General features: G+C 56.9%; 1 protein-coding gene across 2 annotated transcripts in view; it reads right to left on the bottom strand.

Annotated features, from left to right (window-relative positions):
- Positions 1-21,059, bottom strand: part of GSG1L (GSG1 like) — a 192,487-nt gene that overhangs the window by 26,460 nt on the left and 144,968 nt on the right. For both annotated transcript variants that reach the window (XM_054714550.1, XM_008157686.3), the window contains exons 4-5: positions 17,626-17,737; positions 5,342-5,509 (exon numbers count right to left, since the gene is read on the bottom strand). In XM_054714550.1, the coding sequence (XP_054570525.1) occupies positions 5,342-5,509; positions 17,626-17,737 (280 nt within the window). The remainder of the gene's footprint in view (positions 1-5,341; positions 5,510-17,625; positions 17,738-21,059) is intronic.

Below are 21,059 nucleotides of genomic sequence, written 5' to 3'. Positions count from 1 at the left end.
AAAGCTTTGAGAAAAGGACGTCGGCCCATTTTCCAGCCAGGAAAACTGAGGCCCAGTAAGGTGCATGTAACTGAGGCCCAGTAGACCCCAGTGAGTTCCAGCCCTGGTCTATGTCCCCCGCCTCCCACAGGACTGAGCCACATCGGTAAGGCGCCGGCAGCAGGGGCCCCGGAAACGCTGTGCGCCATGAATGATGTCATTGTCACGGACAGGGAGTAACTCACTGAGCCCCTGCGGTTCTAGGTGGACAGAACGGACACCGAGGAGGACACGCTCCCCGGTGTGCACACGGGAGGAGGAGCCACAAACAAGGCCGTGGATGAACGAACAAGCCAGCCCACAGAGGTGCATGCTGCGGAGCAGGCCAAGTGACCCAGGTGCTCGGAGCAGAGAGCCGGAGCTGCCCTCTCGGCCGGCGGCTCCCCCCCCCCCCGCCCCCCCCCCCGTCCCCCGCCTGCGGCTTTGCCATGGGAGGCGGGAGGTGTGTCATGGCTGAATCCCTCCGAGTCAATCCCATCGTCTCGTGTTCTCCCACACATCGCTAAAGCAGGCCGAGCTTGAAGCCTTCGAGAAAGCCCCAATCTGCAAGTATTCACCTTCCATTCAGCATCTTCCTAGGATGCCCTCCTTGGGGACAACACATAGGGTGACACTGGGAGAGTTTAGTTCCAGAAGCTTCTTCTAGCCAGTGAGGCTGCTCAGTCATGGGGACAAAGTCCACCCCAACCCCACGTGTGCACACTGGCCCTCGGCACACACACGTGCACACACACACACACACACACGCACGGTCTTCCACACTCCACCATGCTCCAGAGCCCTGAACGCCTCTCAGGATCTCCCCAACTGCTCCTCAGACCCCAACAGGCTCGCTCCTGCACAGAAACCCCAGCAGACCCAGGTGGGGCGGCAGCGTTCGGGCAGGACGCCGGAGAGGCCTGGGTGAAGTGGGGCCACTCCTGCCTCTCCTCTGATAGGACCAGTGGGGGCTGCTGGGAGACCTCGCACCCCCTCCGGGGCCTGTATCCTCCCGTGCCCTCCGCCCTCATGGCTGCCTCGCACCTTGCCTGCCCTCACGCTGTGAGCCTCAGTGACTCCCCTCAGTGCTGGGCAGAGATCCTGATCAGCCCCGAGCGACCACACATCACTGTGACCTGGTTCAAATCCAAGCTCTGGCACTTTCCAGCTGTGTGACCTTGGGCAAGTCACTACACCTCTCTGTGCCTTGATTTTGCAACTATAAAATGGGGATACAGGGATACCTACTACCTCCCAGGGGTGTCGCGGGGTGAACATCTAAAGCACTTAGAGGAGTGCCAGCTGTGATCATGAATATGATTTATTAGCGTCCTAATATCTAAAGCGCCACCTCCATCTCATCCCGAGGTAACCATTCCCAAGCTTCCTACTTTGCATCCGTAGCAGAAGGGACAGGAACTGACATGCGCAGAGCTCTCTCCGTGTGCCCGCCTCTGTGCCCAGCAAGTCCCTGGCTTGTCAGATTCGAGCCTTCCCAGGATGCCGAGCGCTCTCCCACTGTGGGTCAGAGGGAACGGCCCACGTCCCACAGCAGCAAGGCAACAGAATGGGAAACAAAGGTCAGCGGCCTCCACCCTGCCCCCCAGCACCCCGCACAGCACCCCCCCAGCACCCCGCACAGCACCCCCCCAGCACCCCCAGCACCCCACACAGCACCCCGCACAGCACCCCCCCAGCACCCCGCACAGCACCCCCCCAGCACCCCGCACAGCACCCCCCCAGCACCCCCAGCACCCCACACAGCACCCCGCACAGCACCCCCCCAGCACCCCGCACAGTACCCCGCACCGCACCCCCCCAGCACCCCACACAGTACCCCGCACAGCACCCCCCCAGCACCCCGCACAGCACCCCGCACAGCACCCCCCCAGCACCCCGCACAGCACCCCGCACAGCACCCCCCCAGCACCCCGCACAGCACCCCGCCCCCCAGCAACCCCGCACAGCACCCCCCCAGCACCCCGCACAGCACCCCGCCCCCCAGCAACCCCGCACAGCACCCCCCCAGCACCCCGCACAGCACCCCCCTAGCACCCCGCACAGCACCCCGCACAGCACCCCCCAGCACCCCGCACAGCACCCCGCACAGCACCCCGCACAGCACCCCCCCAGCACCCCGCACAGCACCCCCCCAGCACCCCGCACAGCACCCCGCCCCCCAGCACCCCGCACAGCACCCCGCACAGCACCCCCCCAGCACCCCCCCAGCACCCTGCACAGCACCCCGCCCCCCAGCAACCCCGCACAGCACCCCCCCAGCACCCCGCACAGCACCCCGCCCCCCAGCAACCCCGCACAGCACCCCCCCCAGCACCCCGCACAGCACCCCCCCAGCACCCCGCAAGCACCCCCCCCAGCACCCCGCACAGCACCCCCCCAGCACCCCACCACCCCCCAGCACCCCCCCAGCACCCCGCACAGCACCCCGCACAGCACCCCGCACAGCACCCCCCCCGCACCCCACACAGCACCCCCCCAGCACCCCGCACAGCACCCCCCCAGCACCCCGCACAGCACCCCCCAGCACCCCACACAGCACCCCCCAGCACCCCGCACAGCACCCCCCCAGCACCCCGCACAGCACCCCGCACAGCACCCCTGTCCCTCAGGAGAAAATGTGGGCAAGCGGGACCGTGGCTCTCCTCCCTGTGTCCCCGCTGCGATTTGGGGGATGCTGACCACGCAGAGTTCCAGCCCCGCTTCTGGGCCACCTGCAGACCTTGCAGAGGTCTGTCCGTGTGCTCTGAGCTCTTGGCAGGGAAGGCGCGCGCGTGCGCGCGCGCACACACACACACACACACACACACTCTCTCTCTCTCACACACACACACACACACACACACGCGCACACACACACACACTCACAAACACACACACACACACACACACAGAGGAAATTAGAACAGCCAGCTAAGCTGAAAGGCTCCCCCAGAGAAGGAGGGAAGTAGAGTCTGATGAACCTCTGCACAGGTGATATTCTGCACGTGCACTGGAAGCAGCCATCGCCCGCATCGCTGGGACCATTCGAACGGGGGCACCAGCAAGCGGAGCTTCTGGGTACTAAGCGTCCTGCTTTCTGCATCAGCAAAACAAGGCTGCCTACGGACACCCCAGGCTCTCCAGAGCCGAGGGGACAGCTGCTGCCGGGCTAATGGGGCGGGTTTAGACATCGGGCCGCTCATGTGGCCTCTATAAACATTTCTGGGGTGCCTGTCCTGGGTCCCATCTATGCCATCCAGTGCCCCCTTCCTAGTGGACATGCTTCGGCCACAGCTGTGGGCGAGGCAGGCCCATGTGTCCGGTCAGCCTGACCTCCCAGGCCACAGCTGACTGGCCTGGATCTGAACACCTGACCGGGGACTTGGTGTGGGGGTGCTGGGTGCTAAATCGGCTCAACGATGGAGGGGCTTGAGCTGAAAGGGCATGAGGCAGTCAGGGCTGAGGTCTCCAAAGAGAAGAATCCCGTCAATCCCCCTCCACACAAAATTTGATGAGCGCCTCCTAGGTACCTGGCCCAGCTCTAGGTGCTCAGAATACAGTGACAAAACAGCAAAGCCCTGTCTCACGGAGCTCAGCCTGCAAACTATCAAACAGATAACAAATAGAATAATGTTAGATTGTATCGGTGCTATCGAAAAATAGAAGTGGGCTGAAGAGTGACTAAAACCAACTGATTAAGGAAGCTTCACTGAGCAGAGGCCTGAGTGAGCCAGCCAGGTGAGTATTCCAGGCAGGGACACAGCAGGTGCAAAGGCCCTGGGGTAGGGTTGAGCTTGCAGTGCTCAAGGAACAGAAAGGAGGCCGTGTGGCAGGGAGACAAGGGCACCTGTAAGTCAGAGAGAGGGCGCTGTGTGGCCCCACCATGTCACTCCTTGGATTGAAAGCCTCCCATGGGCCCAGCAGAGTCCACCTGCTCAACACTGCCCAGCCCCACAGCCTCCGTCCCCCTTTTCTCCTCAGACTCAGTCCTGGGGGCCTTTCGCTTCCCTGCCACTGAAGACATTAGTGCTTGTCCAATCACTCCCCAGAAACCGACTCCGCGATAAGAATTTGGGTAAAATAGCTTATTTAGGAGGTGGTCCCAGGAAATACGCTAACTGTCCACCCATCCATCATCCACCCACGCATGCATCCATCCATCCATCCATCATCCATCCAGTCATCCATTATCCATGCATCTATTCATCTATGCATCCATCCATCCATCCATCCATCCATCCATCCATTCATCATCCATCCAATCATCCATTATCCATGCATCTATTCATCTATGCATCCATCCATCATCCATCCATCCATCATCCATCCATCATCCATCCATCCATCATCCATCCATCCATCATCCATCCAGTCATCCATTATCCATGCATCTATTCATCTATGCATCCATCCATCATCCATCCATCCATCATCCATCCATCATCCATCCATCCATCATCCATCCAGTCATCCATTATCCATGCATCTATTCATCTATGCATCCATCCATCATCCATCCATCATCCATCCATCATCCACCCACACATGCATCCACCCATTCATCATCCACCCACGCATGCATCCATCCAATCATCCATTATCCATGCATCTATCCATCCATGCATCCATCCAATCATCCATGCATCTATCCATCCATCATCCATCCATCATCCACCCACACACGAATCCACCCATCCATCATCCACCCACACATGCATCCACCCATCCAATCATCCATCATCCATGCATCTATCCATCCATCATCCATGTGTCCATCCATCCATCATCCATCATCCATCCATGCATACATGCATCCATCTATCCATCCATCTGACCAACCATCCACCCATCCACCCCCCATTTATTGTCACCTCCCCTATTCCCAGTGGACACCGAGGACTCAGGTGATCAGGTTTGGTTCTGGCCTCAAGAAGTCCTCCGCCAGCAGCCGTCACCAACCCCCCTGCTGGGTCCTCTTCTCATTCAGTGCTGCGACCGAGTCCAGGATGGAGACCTTGGTCCCGCCGATGGGAGACCTTGCCCCCACCTTGGTTCTACGAAGCCTGGAGCCAACGGCAAACGCCCCAACTTGATCCCCTTCCCGCTCGCTCAGGCTCTGATCGCCTAAGCTCAAGGCAGTCACACGGCCCATACACATGAAGACGCCCCAGATGGTCTGACATCTGGAGTCCAAACTGCGCCTCACCCAACCTGCCCTTCCACCGCCCCCCCGCACTTCAGGGGGACCGCTCAGTCCAGTTCTGCCGGGAGCCCTGCGGCCACGAGGCCAGGCCCTGGGCCGGAGGTGCCCGCGTGCACTGACCTCTCCCGGAAGTACTTGATGGCCTCGGGCTCTGTGAAGGTCGGCTCCTCCCGGTAGCCCTGCTCAAACACCTTGCGCTTGTGGCGGAACTCGATGACCGTCTTGGTGTAGGAGTTGAGCGTGGTCACGGAGGCGGCCATGCAGCAGGTGAAGGAGCCCCACGCCAGGCTGCGGGAGACAGGAGAGAGGTGCCCGTGAACCCCCACCCCCAGGCGCCGCTCCCCTGCTCGCTGCCTCTCCGGGGCCAGACCCAAGCAGGTGCCGCCTGACAGAGAACAAGACGTGGTCCTGCCCCCTCGAGGGCTGGGGTGGGAGCAGCATTATCTGCACCTGGTGACGCAGACCTGGCCGAGCTCATCCCTCAGAGGCAAGATGCAGGGGCCGACACGGCGGGGACCACAGACTCAGACAGGGAGCTCGTGCTGGGTCTGAGCCGGTGCCAACGAGGAAGGGTTTGTGGAGGGGCTTGGGACGCTGGAGCAAGGGAATGCGAGGCGATGAGTTGAAGTTGATGAGGACAGATGGGAGCAGAAAGCCTGAAAGCCTGCCCCTGTGAGAGCCGAATGACCTGTTTTCCTGTGTGACCTTGGGCAAGATGCTTCCTCTCGGCCTCACGGTCCTCACATTTGTTTCAATGGGCATCACGGTGGCCACACCTCACGGCGTGGTTGCAAAGATGAAAGCAGATGGCCCGGGAGGGCCTCTTAGAACAGAGCTGCACGCAGCCCGTGTCCCAGAAAGGCTGGCTAACAGGACTACCATCGCGATTAGCACCATTTTCCCTGCCCGCTTCTATCTGACTCCCAGCTCCCCCTCCGAGATTAAATTATACTGACCTCGCGCTCCACGCGCCCCCCTGCACACTGGGGTCTTGGCTGCGCCCACCTGGTGTGTGTGCTGAGCAGCCAGAGCTGGAGGATCCGCCCCCCACCCCCACGTCTGGGAAGAAGGCGGGGCGGGGTGGGGGGGGCGAGCTGCCGCCTTCTCCGACCCAGCGCCCATTCTAGAAATGCCTCCCGCCTGAGTCCTCTGACCAGACCGCAGTGACATTTATAACGGGGTTCCGGCCTTGCCGTCGTCACACGGGGTCTGGTTTCCAGTCACTGTCCCCGTCTCTGCCTTGATGACCGGTTTCCTCCAAATCACGGGCTCCGTCCTGTTGTTGCCAACCCTGCTCTGTCCCTGAGCCTCCAGCCTCTCCTGCTGCCAACCCACCGGGCCTCTCACCGTCCACTCATTCCTCAGAGTGCGTGCGGCCGCCTCCCACGCCACTGCTCCCCCTTGTCAGCCCCAGAGCGCCCAGAGGAAAGCATGGAGGCGTGTGAGGATTCGGCCTTTCTCCCAGGACCCACAGTCATCATCTGCCCCTTACTGCCAAACCCACTGAAGGGCTCCCCTGTCCTTTCATGATGAGGAGCTAATGGAGATCTCCCAGGAGCTCCGACGATCTGTAACAGACAGCTGTGGGCGCCAGCCTGGCCGCTCTCAGCACCGCCCAGCCCACCACGGGTCCAGCAGCTGATCCACCCCCAGGTCACAGATGATTGGGTAAGGGCTGGACGTCTGACCAAAGCTGTTTGATCAGATAATCCTTCCTCAGGATTCCAGTTCAAGCTGGGATGTCTGAACTAGAGGGATGGAAAGTCAGAACCTGAGGATGGCCCGGCCCATGTGGCTCAGTAGTTGAGCGCTGACCTATGAACCAGGAGGTCATGGTTCAATTCTGGGAGGGCACATGCCCAGGTTACGGGCTTGGTCCCCAGTGCAGGAGGCAGCCAATCAATGATTCTCTTTCATCATTGATGCTTCTATCTCTCTTTCCTCTCTGAAATCAATAAAAGTATATTTAAAAAAAAAGAAAAGACCCCGAGGATGGAGAAAGAAGAAGCAGGCTTTTTCCTGGGATCCCAAAGGTATACACATGTTGGTTTAGCCCGACCCGCATCCACTCTGTTAAGGAACCACTCCCCCCCTCCTCTCAGGCCACGTGGTTTGTGTGGGGCTGGCCTCACCCCCAGCCATTAGGAGTGAGCACATGACCAATGAGAGTGCCGCTTCCCTTTGGCCACAGTAATTGGCTCAGGATGGGCATATGACTCACCCATAGGACTTTAAAAATAAAGATCTTTATCCCCCATTGACCCGCTCCACCCAGCCCGCCACCACCACCCCAGGCATTCGCTGCACTGTTGTCTGTCCGCGGCCCCCCAGGACTGCTGCTGAGGTACCAGGAAACAGGGCTCAGCTTTCACCCCGAGCGGGTTTGAGCAGGAGCTCCTGGGGACTGTCCCAGCACCCAGACCCTGAGAATGAAGAAAGGAGAAAGGACCAGATCCCCGAGCTAAGCAATACCCCGGGCTTTCCAGGTGTGGGGACCCAAGTTCCTTTTTCGGATTTTTTTTTTCCTTAAGGAATTGGGTTTCTGTCAGTGGCAACCAAAGTTCTTCTACAGTTACTTCCTATAAATCCCCCTTTTTGCATACGTTCGTTTGAAGGCGAATGTCTGGGCCGTAGGACCAGGGATCTTACCTATCACGGGGTCCAGCTCCCCACGCGGACGCCCCGCGGGGAGGAGGAGACCACGCCCTGCATTCCTCACAGCCCTCCCCACCCTGTCCTTCTCTTGTGGCTTTCCCCCTCTGACTTATTATTCCAGGTTTTTACATTCCACTTTTAATGTCATGGAAATCACAGGCTCACAGGCTGCTGTGAGAAATGATGCGGAGGGACCCGTGTACCCTCTCCCCAGTTTCCCCAGAGGCGACATCTTGCAAATCCCGTGCGGTGTGCGCCAGGGTCCCCGCAGGCACCGGGACTGCCAGGTGCATTGCATAGCCACACCCACTTTCCTCCCAACCTCTGGCGACCACTGATCAGTTCTTCCTTCCTATAATTGTGTCATTTCATGATAATGGAATAGGCTCACACAGTATGTGTGGAATACAGAATAATCCCCCGGGGAGTCATGCAAGTTGTGTGTTTAACATCATGTTCCTTTATATGCATGAGTTTCTCCACATCCGCACCAGCATTTGGTGGTGTCATTATTTTTTAAATTTTTATTTATGTATTTATTTATTTATTTTCCAATATGTTCTTTTTTTTTATTTTTTTGTTTTTGAGAGCGAGAGGTGGCCTTTCAGTGCACGGGACGATGCTCAGCCCACGGAGCGACCCCAGCCAGGCCTGCCGTGTTTTCCATCTGAGCGGCTCTGAGGGGCGTGTGTCGGCATCTCCCCTCGGCTCTCACCGCAGGGCCCTCATGGCTAATGGTGTTGAGCATCTTTTCATTTGCTGACTTGCCGTTTGTGAATCGTCTCTGGCAAAATGTCTGCTCCTATTTTCTGACCCCTTTGTCATTGTTGTTGTTTTCTGTTGGGTTCTGAGCGTGTTTATACAGCCTGCAGACCAGTCCTTCATCAGATATGTGGTTTACAGATATTTTCTTTCCGTTTGTAGCTGTGTCTTCAACCCCTTACCAAGGTCCTTCACGGAGCAAAAGGGTTTAATGATGATGAAATCCAATTATCAATATTTTTCAATGCTTTTGATGTCAAGTCTAAGAACTCTTTGCCTAGATCCCAAAGATTTTTTTCCCATTTTTTTCTAAAAATTTTATAAGTTTATATTTTTAATTTAAGTCTGTGATGCATCTTGAGTTAAATTTTATACAGGATATGAAGTGTAGATCAAGAATGATTTTTTTTTTTTTTTGCCTATGAATGTCTAATAACTCCAGTACCATTCGTTGAAAGGCTATTCCCACCTCCACTGAATGAATTTGCATCTTTGTCAAAAACCAGTTGGGCATATTTGTGTGGGTCTATTTCTGGATTCTTCGTTCTGTTCCATTGATCTGGGTGTCTATCTCCCCACCAACACCACACAGTTTGATTACTGTAGCTATACAATAAATTTTGAAATTGGGTACACTGATTCCTCCCACTTTTTCTTCTTTTTCAATATTGTTTTAGCTATTTTAGTTTGCCATTCGTTTGTTGTTGTTGTTAATCCTCCCCCGAGAATATTTTTCCATTGATTTTTAGAGGGAGTGAAAGGGAGGGGGAAAGACACACAGAGAGAAACATCGATGTGAGAGAGACAAATCAATTGGTTGCCTCCCGCATGCATCCTGACTGGGGCTGGGGATCGAGCCTGCAACCGAGGTACGTGCCCTTGACTGGAATTGAACCTGGGACCCTTTAGTTGCAGGCCAAGGCTCTATCCAGTGAGCCAAACCAGGTAGGAAATTTTACCATTGTTAATAAATTTTATCATAATCTTGTCTCTATCTATAAGAAATTATACTGACATATTAATAGGAATTTCATTAAACCTGTATACGAACTTGTGGGGAATTGACATCTTTATCATAAACATGGTATATTTCTACATTTATTTAGATCGTCTTTCATTGGCATTTTGTAGTTTTCAGCCTCCAAATCCTGAAGATGTTTTGTTAGATTTATTACTATGTATTTCACTTGTTTCAGTGTAAATGGTATTGTATATTTAGCTTTGTCCAACTGTTCATTGCTACCTTACAGAATACTAGAGGCCTGGTGCACGAATTTGTGCACTGGTGGGAGCCATGCAGGGGGCGGGGGGGGGGGGGCGGGCTGGCTGGGGCAAGGAGCCACAGGCATTCTGGTTGTTCTGCCATTCGGTCTATTTGCATATTATCCTTTTATTATATAGGATTATTACATAGGATAATAGATTTTCATAGTTTAATCTTGTATCCTGAGATAGTACTGAATTCATTTATTAGATCTAGGCATTTTTTTAAAATATATTTTTATTGATTTCAGAAAGGAAAGGAGAAGAAGAGAGAGAGATAGAAATATCAATGATGAGAGAGAATCATTGATCAGCTGCCTCCTGCACACCCCACACTGGAGCCTGCAACCCGGGCATGTGCCCTGACCAGGAATCTAACCATGACCTCCTGGTTCATAGGTCGATGCTCAACCACTGAGCCCTGCTGGCTGGGCTAGGCATTTTTTTTACATGTAGGTTTCTTAGATTTGTCTGCATAGACAACCATGTTAACTGCAAATAAATAGTTTACTTCTTCCTTTCCAATCTGCCTTTTATTTACTTTTCATGTCTTATTGCACAAGCAAGAGCCTCCAGCAGTACATGGAGTATGAGTGATGTTCCCAATCTTAGACAGAAAGCATTGATCTTCACCATTGAGTATGATGTTAGCTGTAGGTCTTTATCAAATTTTAAAAGTTCCCCTTTATTAAATTTTTTAAATAATATTTTTTTTGTTTTTTATTGATTTCAGAGAGGAATGGCGAAAGAGCGAGAAAAACATCAATGCTGAGAGAGAATCATTGATAGGTTGCCTCCTGCACGCCCCCCACCCCACGCCCCCTGAGGATTGAGCCTGCAACATGGGCATGTGTCCTGACTGGGAATAGAACTGGTAACCTCTTGGTTCATAGGTCAACTCTCAACCACTGAGCCACATCAGTCCCACTAGGTGAACGTTCCCCTCTATTCAGAAAACTCAAGAGGAAAGTAAAATTTTTCTTTCTTCTTTCTTGCTGTTCCAAGATTGCTTCTTTTAAAGGAATTTTTTTTTCTGTTTAGAGAACTTCCTTGCTGGCAACATTTTTTTTTTTTTTTCCTCCACCTGAGAATGTCTTGATTTCCCCTTCTCTTTCCTGGAGGATATTTTTGCTAGAAACAGAATGCTGAATTGACCGCTCTTTTCATTCAGCACTTGAAACATGCGGTGCCACCTCCTTGTAGCCTCCATTGTCTCTGATGCAAAACCCACCCTCACTCCCTCACTTAGATGAGTCTTCTCTGTGGTTAAGGTACTGTTTCTCCCTTGCTGTTTTCGATATTTTGTTTTCTTTGGCTTTAGTCTTTAAGTTGGACTATGACGCATGGATTTCTTTGGGTTTATCCTGTTTGGAGATTCACTCCACTTCTTAACTCTGTACCTTTTAAAATTTTGGGGACGTGTTCAGCCATTATTCCTTTGAGTGCTTTTGTCCTCCTCTCTTCTTCTAGAACTCCGAGGCTGGATCTTTTGTGATAGTCCCAGGGGTCCTTGAGGCTCTTTTCACTGACCCAGGTGGGAAGATTTTTTTTTTTTTTTTTTTTTACTGCTGGGCAGGGTGGGAGCTCTGGCCCCTTAGGCCTCTGCAGACCCCACCGGCCTCATTGTTCTCTCCAGTGGCCTCGGCTGGCACCACGGGAGGGGGTGGCCTCGTCACCACTGGGCAGTGGTGAACATCCCGACTCCACTGCTCCTCTGATGCCACCCAAGCAGGGAGGGGGAGTGGCACCCACCCAGGGCACAGCGCGAAAACCTGCGGGGCCCGAACACCTGCTGGTGTTTGCAGCTTGCGCTTCTGAGCTGGTGCCGTCGGGCACGTGGGTGGGCGGCCTGGTGTTTTGAGCCAAGAGCAGAGTGGACACTGTGGGGAGGAGAGGGGAGGGGAGGAGGGTGTGGCTGTCAGCCACTCTATCCTCTGGGAGCCGAGGGCAGGGCCGGGGACGCTCGGGGAGCAGACTCAGAGACACATGGGTGCCATGAAGCCCATCCCAGCCCTGCTCAGCGGGAAGACTGACTGGTCACTGGTTAGCCAGCCCTAGTTCACCTGCAGCCGGACGGGCGCCGGCCACTGCGCAGAGCACCGGTGTCCAGCCACCCTGAGTGGCCAGGCTGATGGGATCAGGAGCTGATGACTGCAGGTCTGGAGCCTGGCTAGTCCACCCACGGCCAGCAGGGCCCTCATGGGCAGCCACATCTTTCCTAACCCACCCTGGTCTTAGAGGAAAGGAGGCCAGGGTCACCCGCCTCAGGGGAGATGAGGAAGAGCCAGAGCTTCCTGCTGACCATACAACCACTTAGTGGTGACACAAGCAAACACCCTCTCCAATGGCTCTTTGGGGCCAAGGATCTTCTAAGGTCACAGCAGCAAACACCTCCCATCACCACCCCCTCCAGGGGATCAATATGCTGAAACGCCAGCTAAGCCCGGCAGAGAGACCGGGGCGGCCTGGGCCCCCAGAGAGTAAGGGCTAGTGTCATGCTTTCCTAAGCTCCTGGAGACTGGGAAGTGTACGTGTGTGTGGGGGGGGGGGAGGGAGGGGGAGGCGTGAGAGGGGAGAGGTAGCAGTGAAGCCACTGCACTCCACACAGATGGGGCTCCACCCGGAGAGGCACCACCCTCCCGGGACCTGGCCCAACGTGCTACTCTAATGCTGTGTGACCTGGCCAGATTGCTTCGCCTCTCTGTGCTTCTAGCTCATCTATGCCACCATGTCCCACCCGCAGTCTGCAGCATGAATGCTCAGGGTCTCACTGTGTGTGCTGGGGTGAGAGGGCCCTTTCCCATCGATCTCCATGTTGATCAAGTGCAGAACAGAAGCACAAAGTGACTAGTTGCCTGCTCTCGCGCCATCACCAGGAAACTGACATGCTGCCATTCCAAGTAGGGGTCACGGACGCAAATCCCCACCGGGTCGGGTGGATGACCTGAGGAAAGTGTCAGTGTCAGGCACTAGGGAGTGGCGGGGACTGGGGTGAACCGGGGGGCCGATGCCCCCTTTGAATGGGACAGCCACAGCTGCGGCTGCCGGCTGCCGGGTGGCAATGCAAGTCAGGCATGGACGTAGCTTCTAGTGCTCAAGGGAAGCCAGAGGCCTGAATTTCTATGTAAAATGTTTACCTGTTTAGATGTTAAAAACAAATGGGAACATTTAAATAACCCTGTGGCGGGCCAAGCAGGGCATTGGCAGGCAGGGTTCAGCCCTGGGCTGTCTGTAGTTTGCAGCCTCTGAGGCCAATGGTGTGACCTGGGCCTTGGCCTTTTCGGAGGCTGTGCCCTGGTCCAGCCGGTGGGCCTGGTGCCTCCTCCGTGGGCGTCAACGGCGGACTATCCAGCTCAGGCTTGGAAAGCGTCTCCCACTGGGCCTGGCACAGACCGGTGGCACCACGCTTAGGTTTATCCTGCTCCCAGGGGGTGGGGAGGGGGCTTGCCTTGGCATGGTCACAGGGAGGCCTGGAGAGCGCGGAGACTCAGGGCTGCCAGGAGCCGGCGGGAAGGAGGCTGGAGGGCCGGGGGCTCAGGGCGGGGATGGGGTCCCGAGCTCAGGCAGGACCAAAGGAGGCGGTGGGGGAGTAAGGGGAGACAGCAGCCAGGGCCGGGTCCTAACCAGACACTGACGTTCTGGGGGCTAGGGGAGCAGCGAGTCCGGTGGGGGTGGGGGTGGAGCCTGGGCAGCCAGGGAGGGGGGCTGCTTGCCATGGGATGCCATGCTCCTGGGCATGTGGGTCACAGGCCTCTCCACCAGCAAGAGTGGCGTTACCTGCGGCCCAATGTCACTCGCACGTGTGTCATCGCTGCCCCTCGTCGAGCACACACTGCGCACAAGCACTGGAGGAGCTTGGCCCCACGGTCCTCACAGCACCCCCCCCCCCCCCCCCGAACCTGCGCTGCCGTGACCCCTCCTCCAGAGAGAAGGAGCTGAGGCTCCGAGGGGCTGTTGCTTGTCTTAATGCCACATTCCCCGGCACGATCCCGTGCTGTGTGCCCACGGGCGTGACTTCCCGGAGTCCTGGTGGTAGCTTGTCTCCAGCGAAGGCCATGAGCCACCTCTCCGGGGCTGGGGTTCTGTGCAGCCCCTGCTCCTTGGATCCGGCCCCGTCACTTGCTCGTGAGCCAGAGAATGCACACAAGGGACCTGTGACTGCCGGAGCAAGGCTGTAAGGCAAACTTGTAGCTTCCGCTTGGATCTCTGGGAGCACTTGCTCCCCGCCGGGGCCCAGACACCGTGCTGGGGCAGCCGCTCCACGGACAGCCCCCTGCGCCCGCCGCACCACCTGCCAGCGCTGCCGGGGGCCACCTGCATGCCCGGACCGCCGACATCCGTCTGAGGCGTCCCGGGAGGCCCCACGCCAGGCCCCCGGCTGAGCGCAGTGAACCACGGAACCGTGAGAGATCATCATGAATCACATGTGTGACAGGTTATGCATCCGCAGAGAACACAGCACTGCTCACAGGGCTCCACGTGGTGCACAGGCCGCCCCGTCTCAGCTGCGGGCACTGAGGCTCGGGAAGGGCGTGGCTTGGCCAGGGTCCACAGCAGGCCAAGGTCAGAGGCAGGATCTGCTTTAGAGGCACCCCTCAGCCAGCCTGCCCCTGCCCCCTCGCCCAGCACTGCACAGCGGCGTGAGTGAGGCCTAGCTAACTGGGCTCGGTCAGGCTCCTCACCTGCACCTCCACCTTCCTGAGCAGCGTCCCTCCCGGAAGCTGGCGCCCGCGGTCTGCTCTTCCCGCTGGGCCCGGGACAGAGGCCGGTGCTGTCTTGCCTCGGAGCTGGTCTCCTCGCGGCCGCCTGGGGCTCTGGGGCCAGAATGGTGACAAATGGCCTCACACACATTAAACTAGAGAGATGACACCGCAAGGCCCTGCAAGGCCCCAGGTGCGAGGCATGAAAGCGGGGCTGGTCCATCTTGTGGGCCCCGGTGACAAGGAGAAGTGGGTCAGCTCTAAGAGGGGCTACACACTGGCCCGTCTTAAATAAGTCATGGGGGGCGGGGCGGGGGGTGCAGCCCTTGGGGAGCAGAGGAGCCGGGCAGGAGACTCAGCTTCGGGGGGAAAGGTGCCCATGGCCGACTCCAGCAGGCTCGGGTCTGGGCGCTGAGTGCCAGGGAGGAGAGCCAGGGGCTTCGGGAAAGAGGCCGGTGGGAGGAGGCGGTTCAGAATCCTGGGCCAGTGACCTAACCCTCTGAGCCTCAGCTTCCACGTATGCCGACGGGGTTATTGTCCGTGTTACATTTCAGATCAATAGCGGTGACATCAGAAGAGCATTGGCCCGTCAAACAGTGCGCTAGGCGCACAGGAGCGGTGTCTATCCCATCATCTCACCAGCCGCACACGGGGCGGAAAGCAGGGCTCTGGAGCCCCCCCCCCCCCCCGCCCCGCCCCCGCCGCCTGGGCCCGCCCCAGCACTGCCACTCACAGGGGGTCCCTGCCTCAGTCACTCCACCAGGTGCCACTGCCAGCACGGCTGGGATGACACCTGTGCTCACTGCACAGAGTCAACACCCACAAATGTCCTCTCCCCTCCTGTCTCCTCTCGCGGGGGTGACTGCCTCCCAAGGTCAAGGTCTAAGGAGGAGCTGCTGGTGGGAAAGGAGGGATGGGTAAAGGCAGTCAGAGCTTCAGCTGGTTCTGCTGTCATGGGTCTCCTTAAAGGGGATCAGGGATGGTGTCGAGGGCCAGGGTCCCTTTAAGGAGGCAGAGCCATGCAGGGGGAGGGGGTGTAGCGGGAGTCCCCAGGGTCTGCACTGGGGTCTGTCTCAGTCATCGCTCTTCCTGACCGCCGACCACCTTTCCCCGAGGGGCGCGCTCACCGCCGTCTGCCATTCCCCATCCCGGCTCCCTGTCCATCCCTCCTCTGCCAGCACCTGACCAAATCCTCCCGAGTGACCGCTTCTGTGTGTTCCCACCATGGTGGGTGGTGACCTCCCCCCCCCCCCCCCCGCCCCAGGAGCGTCCACATCATTGCACAGAGCACAGTTCACTCGTCTCAATGCCGGTGCAATGCTGTCCTGGCACTGCTGTCCCCGCCCCCCCTCACACACACACCCCGCCAGGAGAGTGGCTGGCCCGTAGTGCTCAGTGAGTACATGTGGATAATGGCCTCAGCCACCAGAGGCAGACCTGACCCCTGTGCACTGGGCAACTGCAGTCAAGGTCTCTCCAGCACACACTCCTTCTGATAACAGCCCCCCCACCCCATCCCCAGGTTTCCTCTGGGGGACCGCCCCTCCTCCTCTCTCTGTCCAAGGGTTTGGGTGGGGCCAGTACCATGTGACCCAGGCCAGACCCATGAGAGCCGTCCAGTCTCCTCAGGGTCTAAGTCATTGGTTGAAGGATGGTCACATGACTTAAGCCAAGCCAGCGAAGGCATAACCGGGGTCTGGGCTGGAAGGGTGTGAAGATGGCTCCTCTGCTGCTATGGCTGCATTTGTAGGATGAACGCCTAGAACTGAGCGTGGTGACCCTTTTGGCCGTCACTCGGGGAAAAGCTTGTGAATGAAACCAACACGAAGGGAATGGAGGCAGAAAAGAGGGGGAGGATGACAGTTCCTGAGGAAACGGCTGATCACCTGGACCCAGCCACGCCTGAAGCAGGCGTTTTGGTAGCTCACCCAGCATCCATGCCACCCGCTCGCCATTCGAGAGTCTGACTCCTTCCCAGCTCCAGAGACGGGCCTGGTAAGCTGAGCCATAAGCTCGTGACACCCCCTGTCATGGTGGTGGATCAGGAGAGGAAGTGGCCTGAGCTGGGCTCATGGGAGGGAGGCTAGGGACTGTAGTCGACTTTGAGGAAAGGGAGGCCCCACTGTCCCTGTATGTGAAGGAGGAGCTTTCTCACCCCTTCCCCACCCCAGGGGAGCCTGGCCAGGGGTGGAGTCGGCATGTGGGGGGCAATGCTCGGTGCCCACAGAGGGGAGACTCAGCCCTGGCGTCAGCGACGCTGGTCAAACGTGTCCTCAAGTGCACACACAGCTGCGCGCGCCATGTCCAGGAGCCCGTGCGTCCTTATCGCCTAGACGAGTGTGGGCGGGCTTTCTCTTGTGACAAGCCATGCCCCTCGCTGATCCCCAAGGACCGTTCCGTTACATGAACTAACACAAACCCTTGTTTACTTAACTAGGGACAAGCAAAGGCATCCTGGCTGGTTCTGCCTCTCACACACCGTGCTCTGAGGTTCAGAGCCCCTCACGGGGGTCCTCGCACCCATCTGACCCCCCAGCACCCTCCGTGGCCCGCCCACCTCAGGTCTCACCAGCTTCCACCTCCACGTCCACAGCCTCTAAGACAGGGGCTGGCAAACTTCCTCTGTGAAGGGCCGGACAGTAAATATTTCAGGCTTTGTGGGCCGTTCAACCTCTGTCCCCGTAGCGGGAAAGCGGCCGTAGACGACATATAAATGACGGGGGTGGCTGTGTCCCAATAAAACTTTATTTATGGACACTCTACATTTGAATTTCACGTAATTTTCACATTTCACAAAAGATTCTTCTTCTTTTGATTTATTTCCAAGAATTTAAAAGTGTAAAAACCATTCTTAGCTTGAGGCTGGTTAAAATGATAGTGGGCCCGATCCGGTCCACGCGGCAGACTTCGCCCACCCTTTGGACTCCGGGCGCACCCCCCCTTCCCTCTGTCCCCCACCTGGGCCGAGCTGCTGAAGTCCCAGCATGCCTCGGGCCTCTTGCGTCTGAGGTCAAAGCCACTTACCAGAAGGACCACCCGTAGTCCCAGGAATGGGGCCTCCAGTCTTCAGGGCCGAGGCTCACGGTGACCTGGAACACCTGCGTGTACATCATGTGGGCGACCATTCCCAGGAGGCCTGCGGGGAGCAGAGCAGGAGTCAGGAAGCAAGGTGGGGCTCTGTGCACCCCACGGGCCCGCCAGTGCTGGGGAGAGAGCATGGACCCCCCCACCCTGCCTTCTGGGGAAGGACGGTTGCAGTAAACCATCTGTAGTCCATGCAACAGACAGGACTAGTGTCCAAGATTTTTGCCTCCAGTTTTTTCTCTGTAAGCAATGCTGCAATGAGCACCTTCTACCTGAACACGGGAGGCCAAAGGGCTGGCGTCTGAGCCAGAGGGCAAAGGGCAGCCTGGAGAAGTGTGAGCCGAGGAGACAGTCAGATCTGTGTGCAGTGGGCCAGCTCTTCCTCTAAAGAACCAGGTGAGGAAATGTTTTAGGCCCTGCGAGCCCCCTGGTCCTGTTGCAGCTACGCGGCTCTACCGTTGTAGCGTAAAGGAGCGTGGACAGCGTGGGACGCGGGCGTGGGCGCGTCAGCTCCGGCTGTACTTAGCTGAGAGGTGGTCATTCGGGAGAAGGAGCTTAGAGTGTTTTTTCAAACCTCAGGTCTTAACTCAATAGACTGGTGGGTCAGGAAATGAACTTCATGGGCTGGGACCAGCACTGCCAAGAAAAGAACAGAATGGAACAGAAATATCCACTCCCAGCAAACGTAGCAGGAGTAAGTATTGTCTTGTATGGGTGTTGTGTGTGTGCGTGGTGTGTGTGTGTGTAGTGGCTGGAATATGACATGTTTTTCTGCGGCTCATGGGCAAGTCTTTGAGCCCGCGGGCGGGGAGCGCTTCGGTTTGAGGGCACCTCACTCCTCTGAGCCTCAGCGCTTTCCGCTCCGGGACGAGGACTGTGACAGCCAAGTGGCGGGGGATAAACCGGGGAGCCTCTGTGCCTGGTGCCCACTGGACATGCGCATACGGCTGCCAGGTTATGATAAACCCGGGGCGCCCCTGTGGACGCGAGACGGGAGCCCCGGCGGTGCCACGCTGCCCCGCTGACTGCACGGACCTGGCTTGCAGAGGGAGCGAGCGGCACTGAGAGGGAAGGGGTCGTGGCGAGAGGAGGGAGGCAGGGATGCGTGGGCACTGACTGTGGCCAAGCACCCGGTCCGACTTGCACCTCCGTTCTTGCCTCTTTTAATCTTCACAACAACACTTGGAGGTGCAGGGCCCTGATCACGGAGCTTCCGGCAGAGGCTCCGGCACACCTGTGTCTCCTCCCGGCCCCCTGGCCAGGCCTGACGGGCAGGGGGGACTCGGAGGTGACACGGGTGGGTGCCTGTGCTCTGGGCTGTGTCAGCCTCGTGTGGACACGGCCCCTGCTCTCTGACCTCAGGTGAGGGTGCCCTCCGGGGCTGCTGGGGGCACTGAGGCAGGACATCCAGGGGGAGGTGACACGCAGGTGCTGAATCCCATCAGGAGCCCCAGAGGCTCGGCGCCCCCAGGCTCTCTGTGGCAGGCCCGAGGACACCGAGACCCCATCCCGAGCCGGCCCCGCGTCGGCCTTGGCTCTGTGCGAAGTGAGGGATGAGGGGGGAGAGCCTACAGATAGCTTTATTTATTTACTTGGCACCGTTTTTGGCGAACTTGCATGGGATGCCTTGATAACGAGGAGCTATATTGAATGTGTTCCATCAACTGAGGGCATTGAAGCTGCCTCCAGGTTTTTGCTCTAAAAGCAATGCGGCAATGAGCTCCTCCTGCAAGGCTCATGCACACCCTCGAGGGCCAACGCGTGAGAGGACAAAACGCTGGCAATTTTGCCCACTGCGTGGCGAAACACGGAACCCCGACATCGCCTTACGTTTCATATTTCCCTCATCACTAGTGAGCTTGGGCATCCTCACATGCTCATTAACCATTTCTGTTTCTTCTTCTATGGACACGCCTGTCTGTGTCCCGGGTCAGCTTTCTCTTTGGGAAATTCTTTTTCATCGTCACTTGGTAGGAATTCTTTATAGGTCTTGGATACTAATCCCGTCTGCTGCCTGGACTACAGGTGGTTTCCGGCTTGCCTTTTCCCACGCACAGAGGCCTCTTTGGTTATGAATAGACTCTATTTTCAGAGCAGCGTTAGGTTTGCAGAGAAATTGAGCAGATAGTAGAGAGTTCCCATATGCCCCCTCTCCCCGCCTCACAGTTAGTGGGGTTCATGTGTTACCATTCATGAGCCAGTATTGAGGCATTATTTTTTTAAATATATTTTTATTGATTTCAGAGAGGAAGGGAGAAGAAGAGAGAGAATAATTGATTGGCTGCCTCCTGCACGTTGGACCGAGCCCACAACCCAGGCATGTGCCCTTGACCGGAACTGAACCTGGGACCCTTTGGTCCACAGGCCGATGCTCTCTATCCACTGAGCCACACCAGCCAGGGCTTGAGGCATTGTTACTAACTAAATCTACGGTGTACATTTGCCTCACTGTGCTGCACGTGCTGTGAGTTTTGACACTTGGATAGAGACAGGGACCCCCAGTCCTGTGCCCAATAGGCTCCCAGCCCTACAATCCCCATGCTCCCCCCTCGTCCCCCAGTCCCTCCCCCCAGCCCGGGCGGCCACTGATCTTCTCTCTGTCTCCGTAGTGTTGCCTCTTCCGGAACGTGGGGTTGTTGGGGTCACAGAGGAGGTCGCCCTTTCAGACTGGCTTCTTCCACGAAGCGGTGTGCATTCCCGGTGCCTCCATGTCTCCCGTGGCTGCTGGCTCACGGCTGTTGGGTGCTGAATAGCGCTCCCCGGCTGGATGCACCATCCACCCTCACCTGCTGAAGGGCATCCTCGTTGCTTCCAGTTGGGGTGATTGTGAGTAAAGCTGCTTTGGTCACACATTTTGGTATTTGATGTAGTCAGGCCCATCCCTTTCCCTTTTTGGGCTGCACTTCCTGTGTCCGACTTAAGAAAACCAGCACCACACACAGAGTCTCCTACCGTTTTCTAACGTACTTACAGCTGTTGGTTTAATTCCTCTGCAATTTATCTTAGTGACTGGTGCAGTAAGGATCCAACTTAACTGTCTTAAATGAGTAACTAATTGCTTTGAGCCCTTACAGAATATACCGACCTTTCCCCACTGATTTTATTTTATAAATGCATTTTATTGATTTCAGAGATGAAGTGAGGGAGAGAGAGAGAAACATCAATGGTGAGAGAGAATCATCGATTGGCCGCCTCCTGCACGCCCCACGCTGAGGATCGAGCCCGCAACCCGGACATGTGCCCTGACCAGGAATCAAACTGTGACCTCCTGGTTCACAGGTCAGCACTCAACCACTGAGCCACGTCAGCCGGGCTCTCCACTGATTTTAAACGACACTTTCACACCATATTCCAAGCCCCACATCTACACCAGT

This window comes from Eptesicus fuscus, chromosome 4, assembly GCF_027574615.1.
Source record: "Eptesicus fuscus isolate TK198812 chromosome 4, DD_ASM_mEF_20220401, whole genome shotgun sequence".
Lineage (NCBI taxonomy): Eukaryota > Metazoa > Chordata > Mammalia > Chiroptera > Vespertilionidae > Eptesicus > Eptesicus fuscus.
Note: the sequence above shows the minus strand (reverse complement) of the source record. Positions and strands in the feature narration are given on the sequence as shown.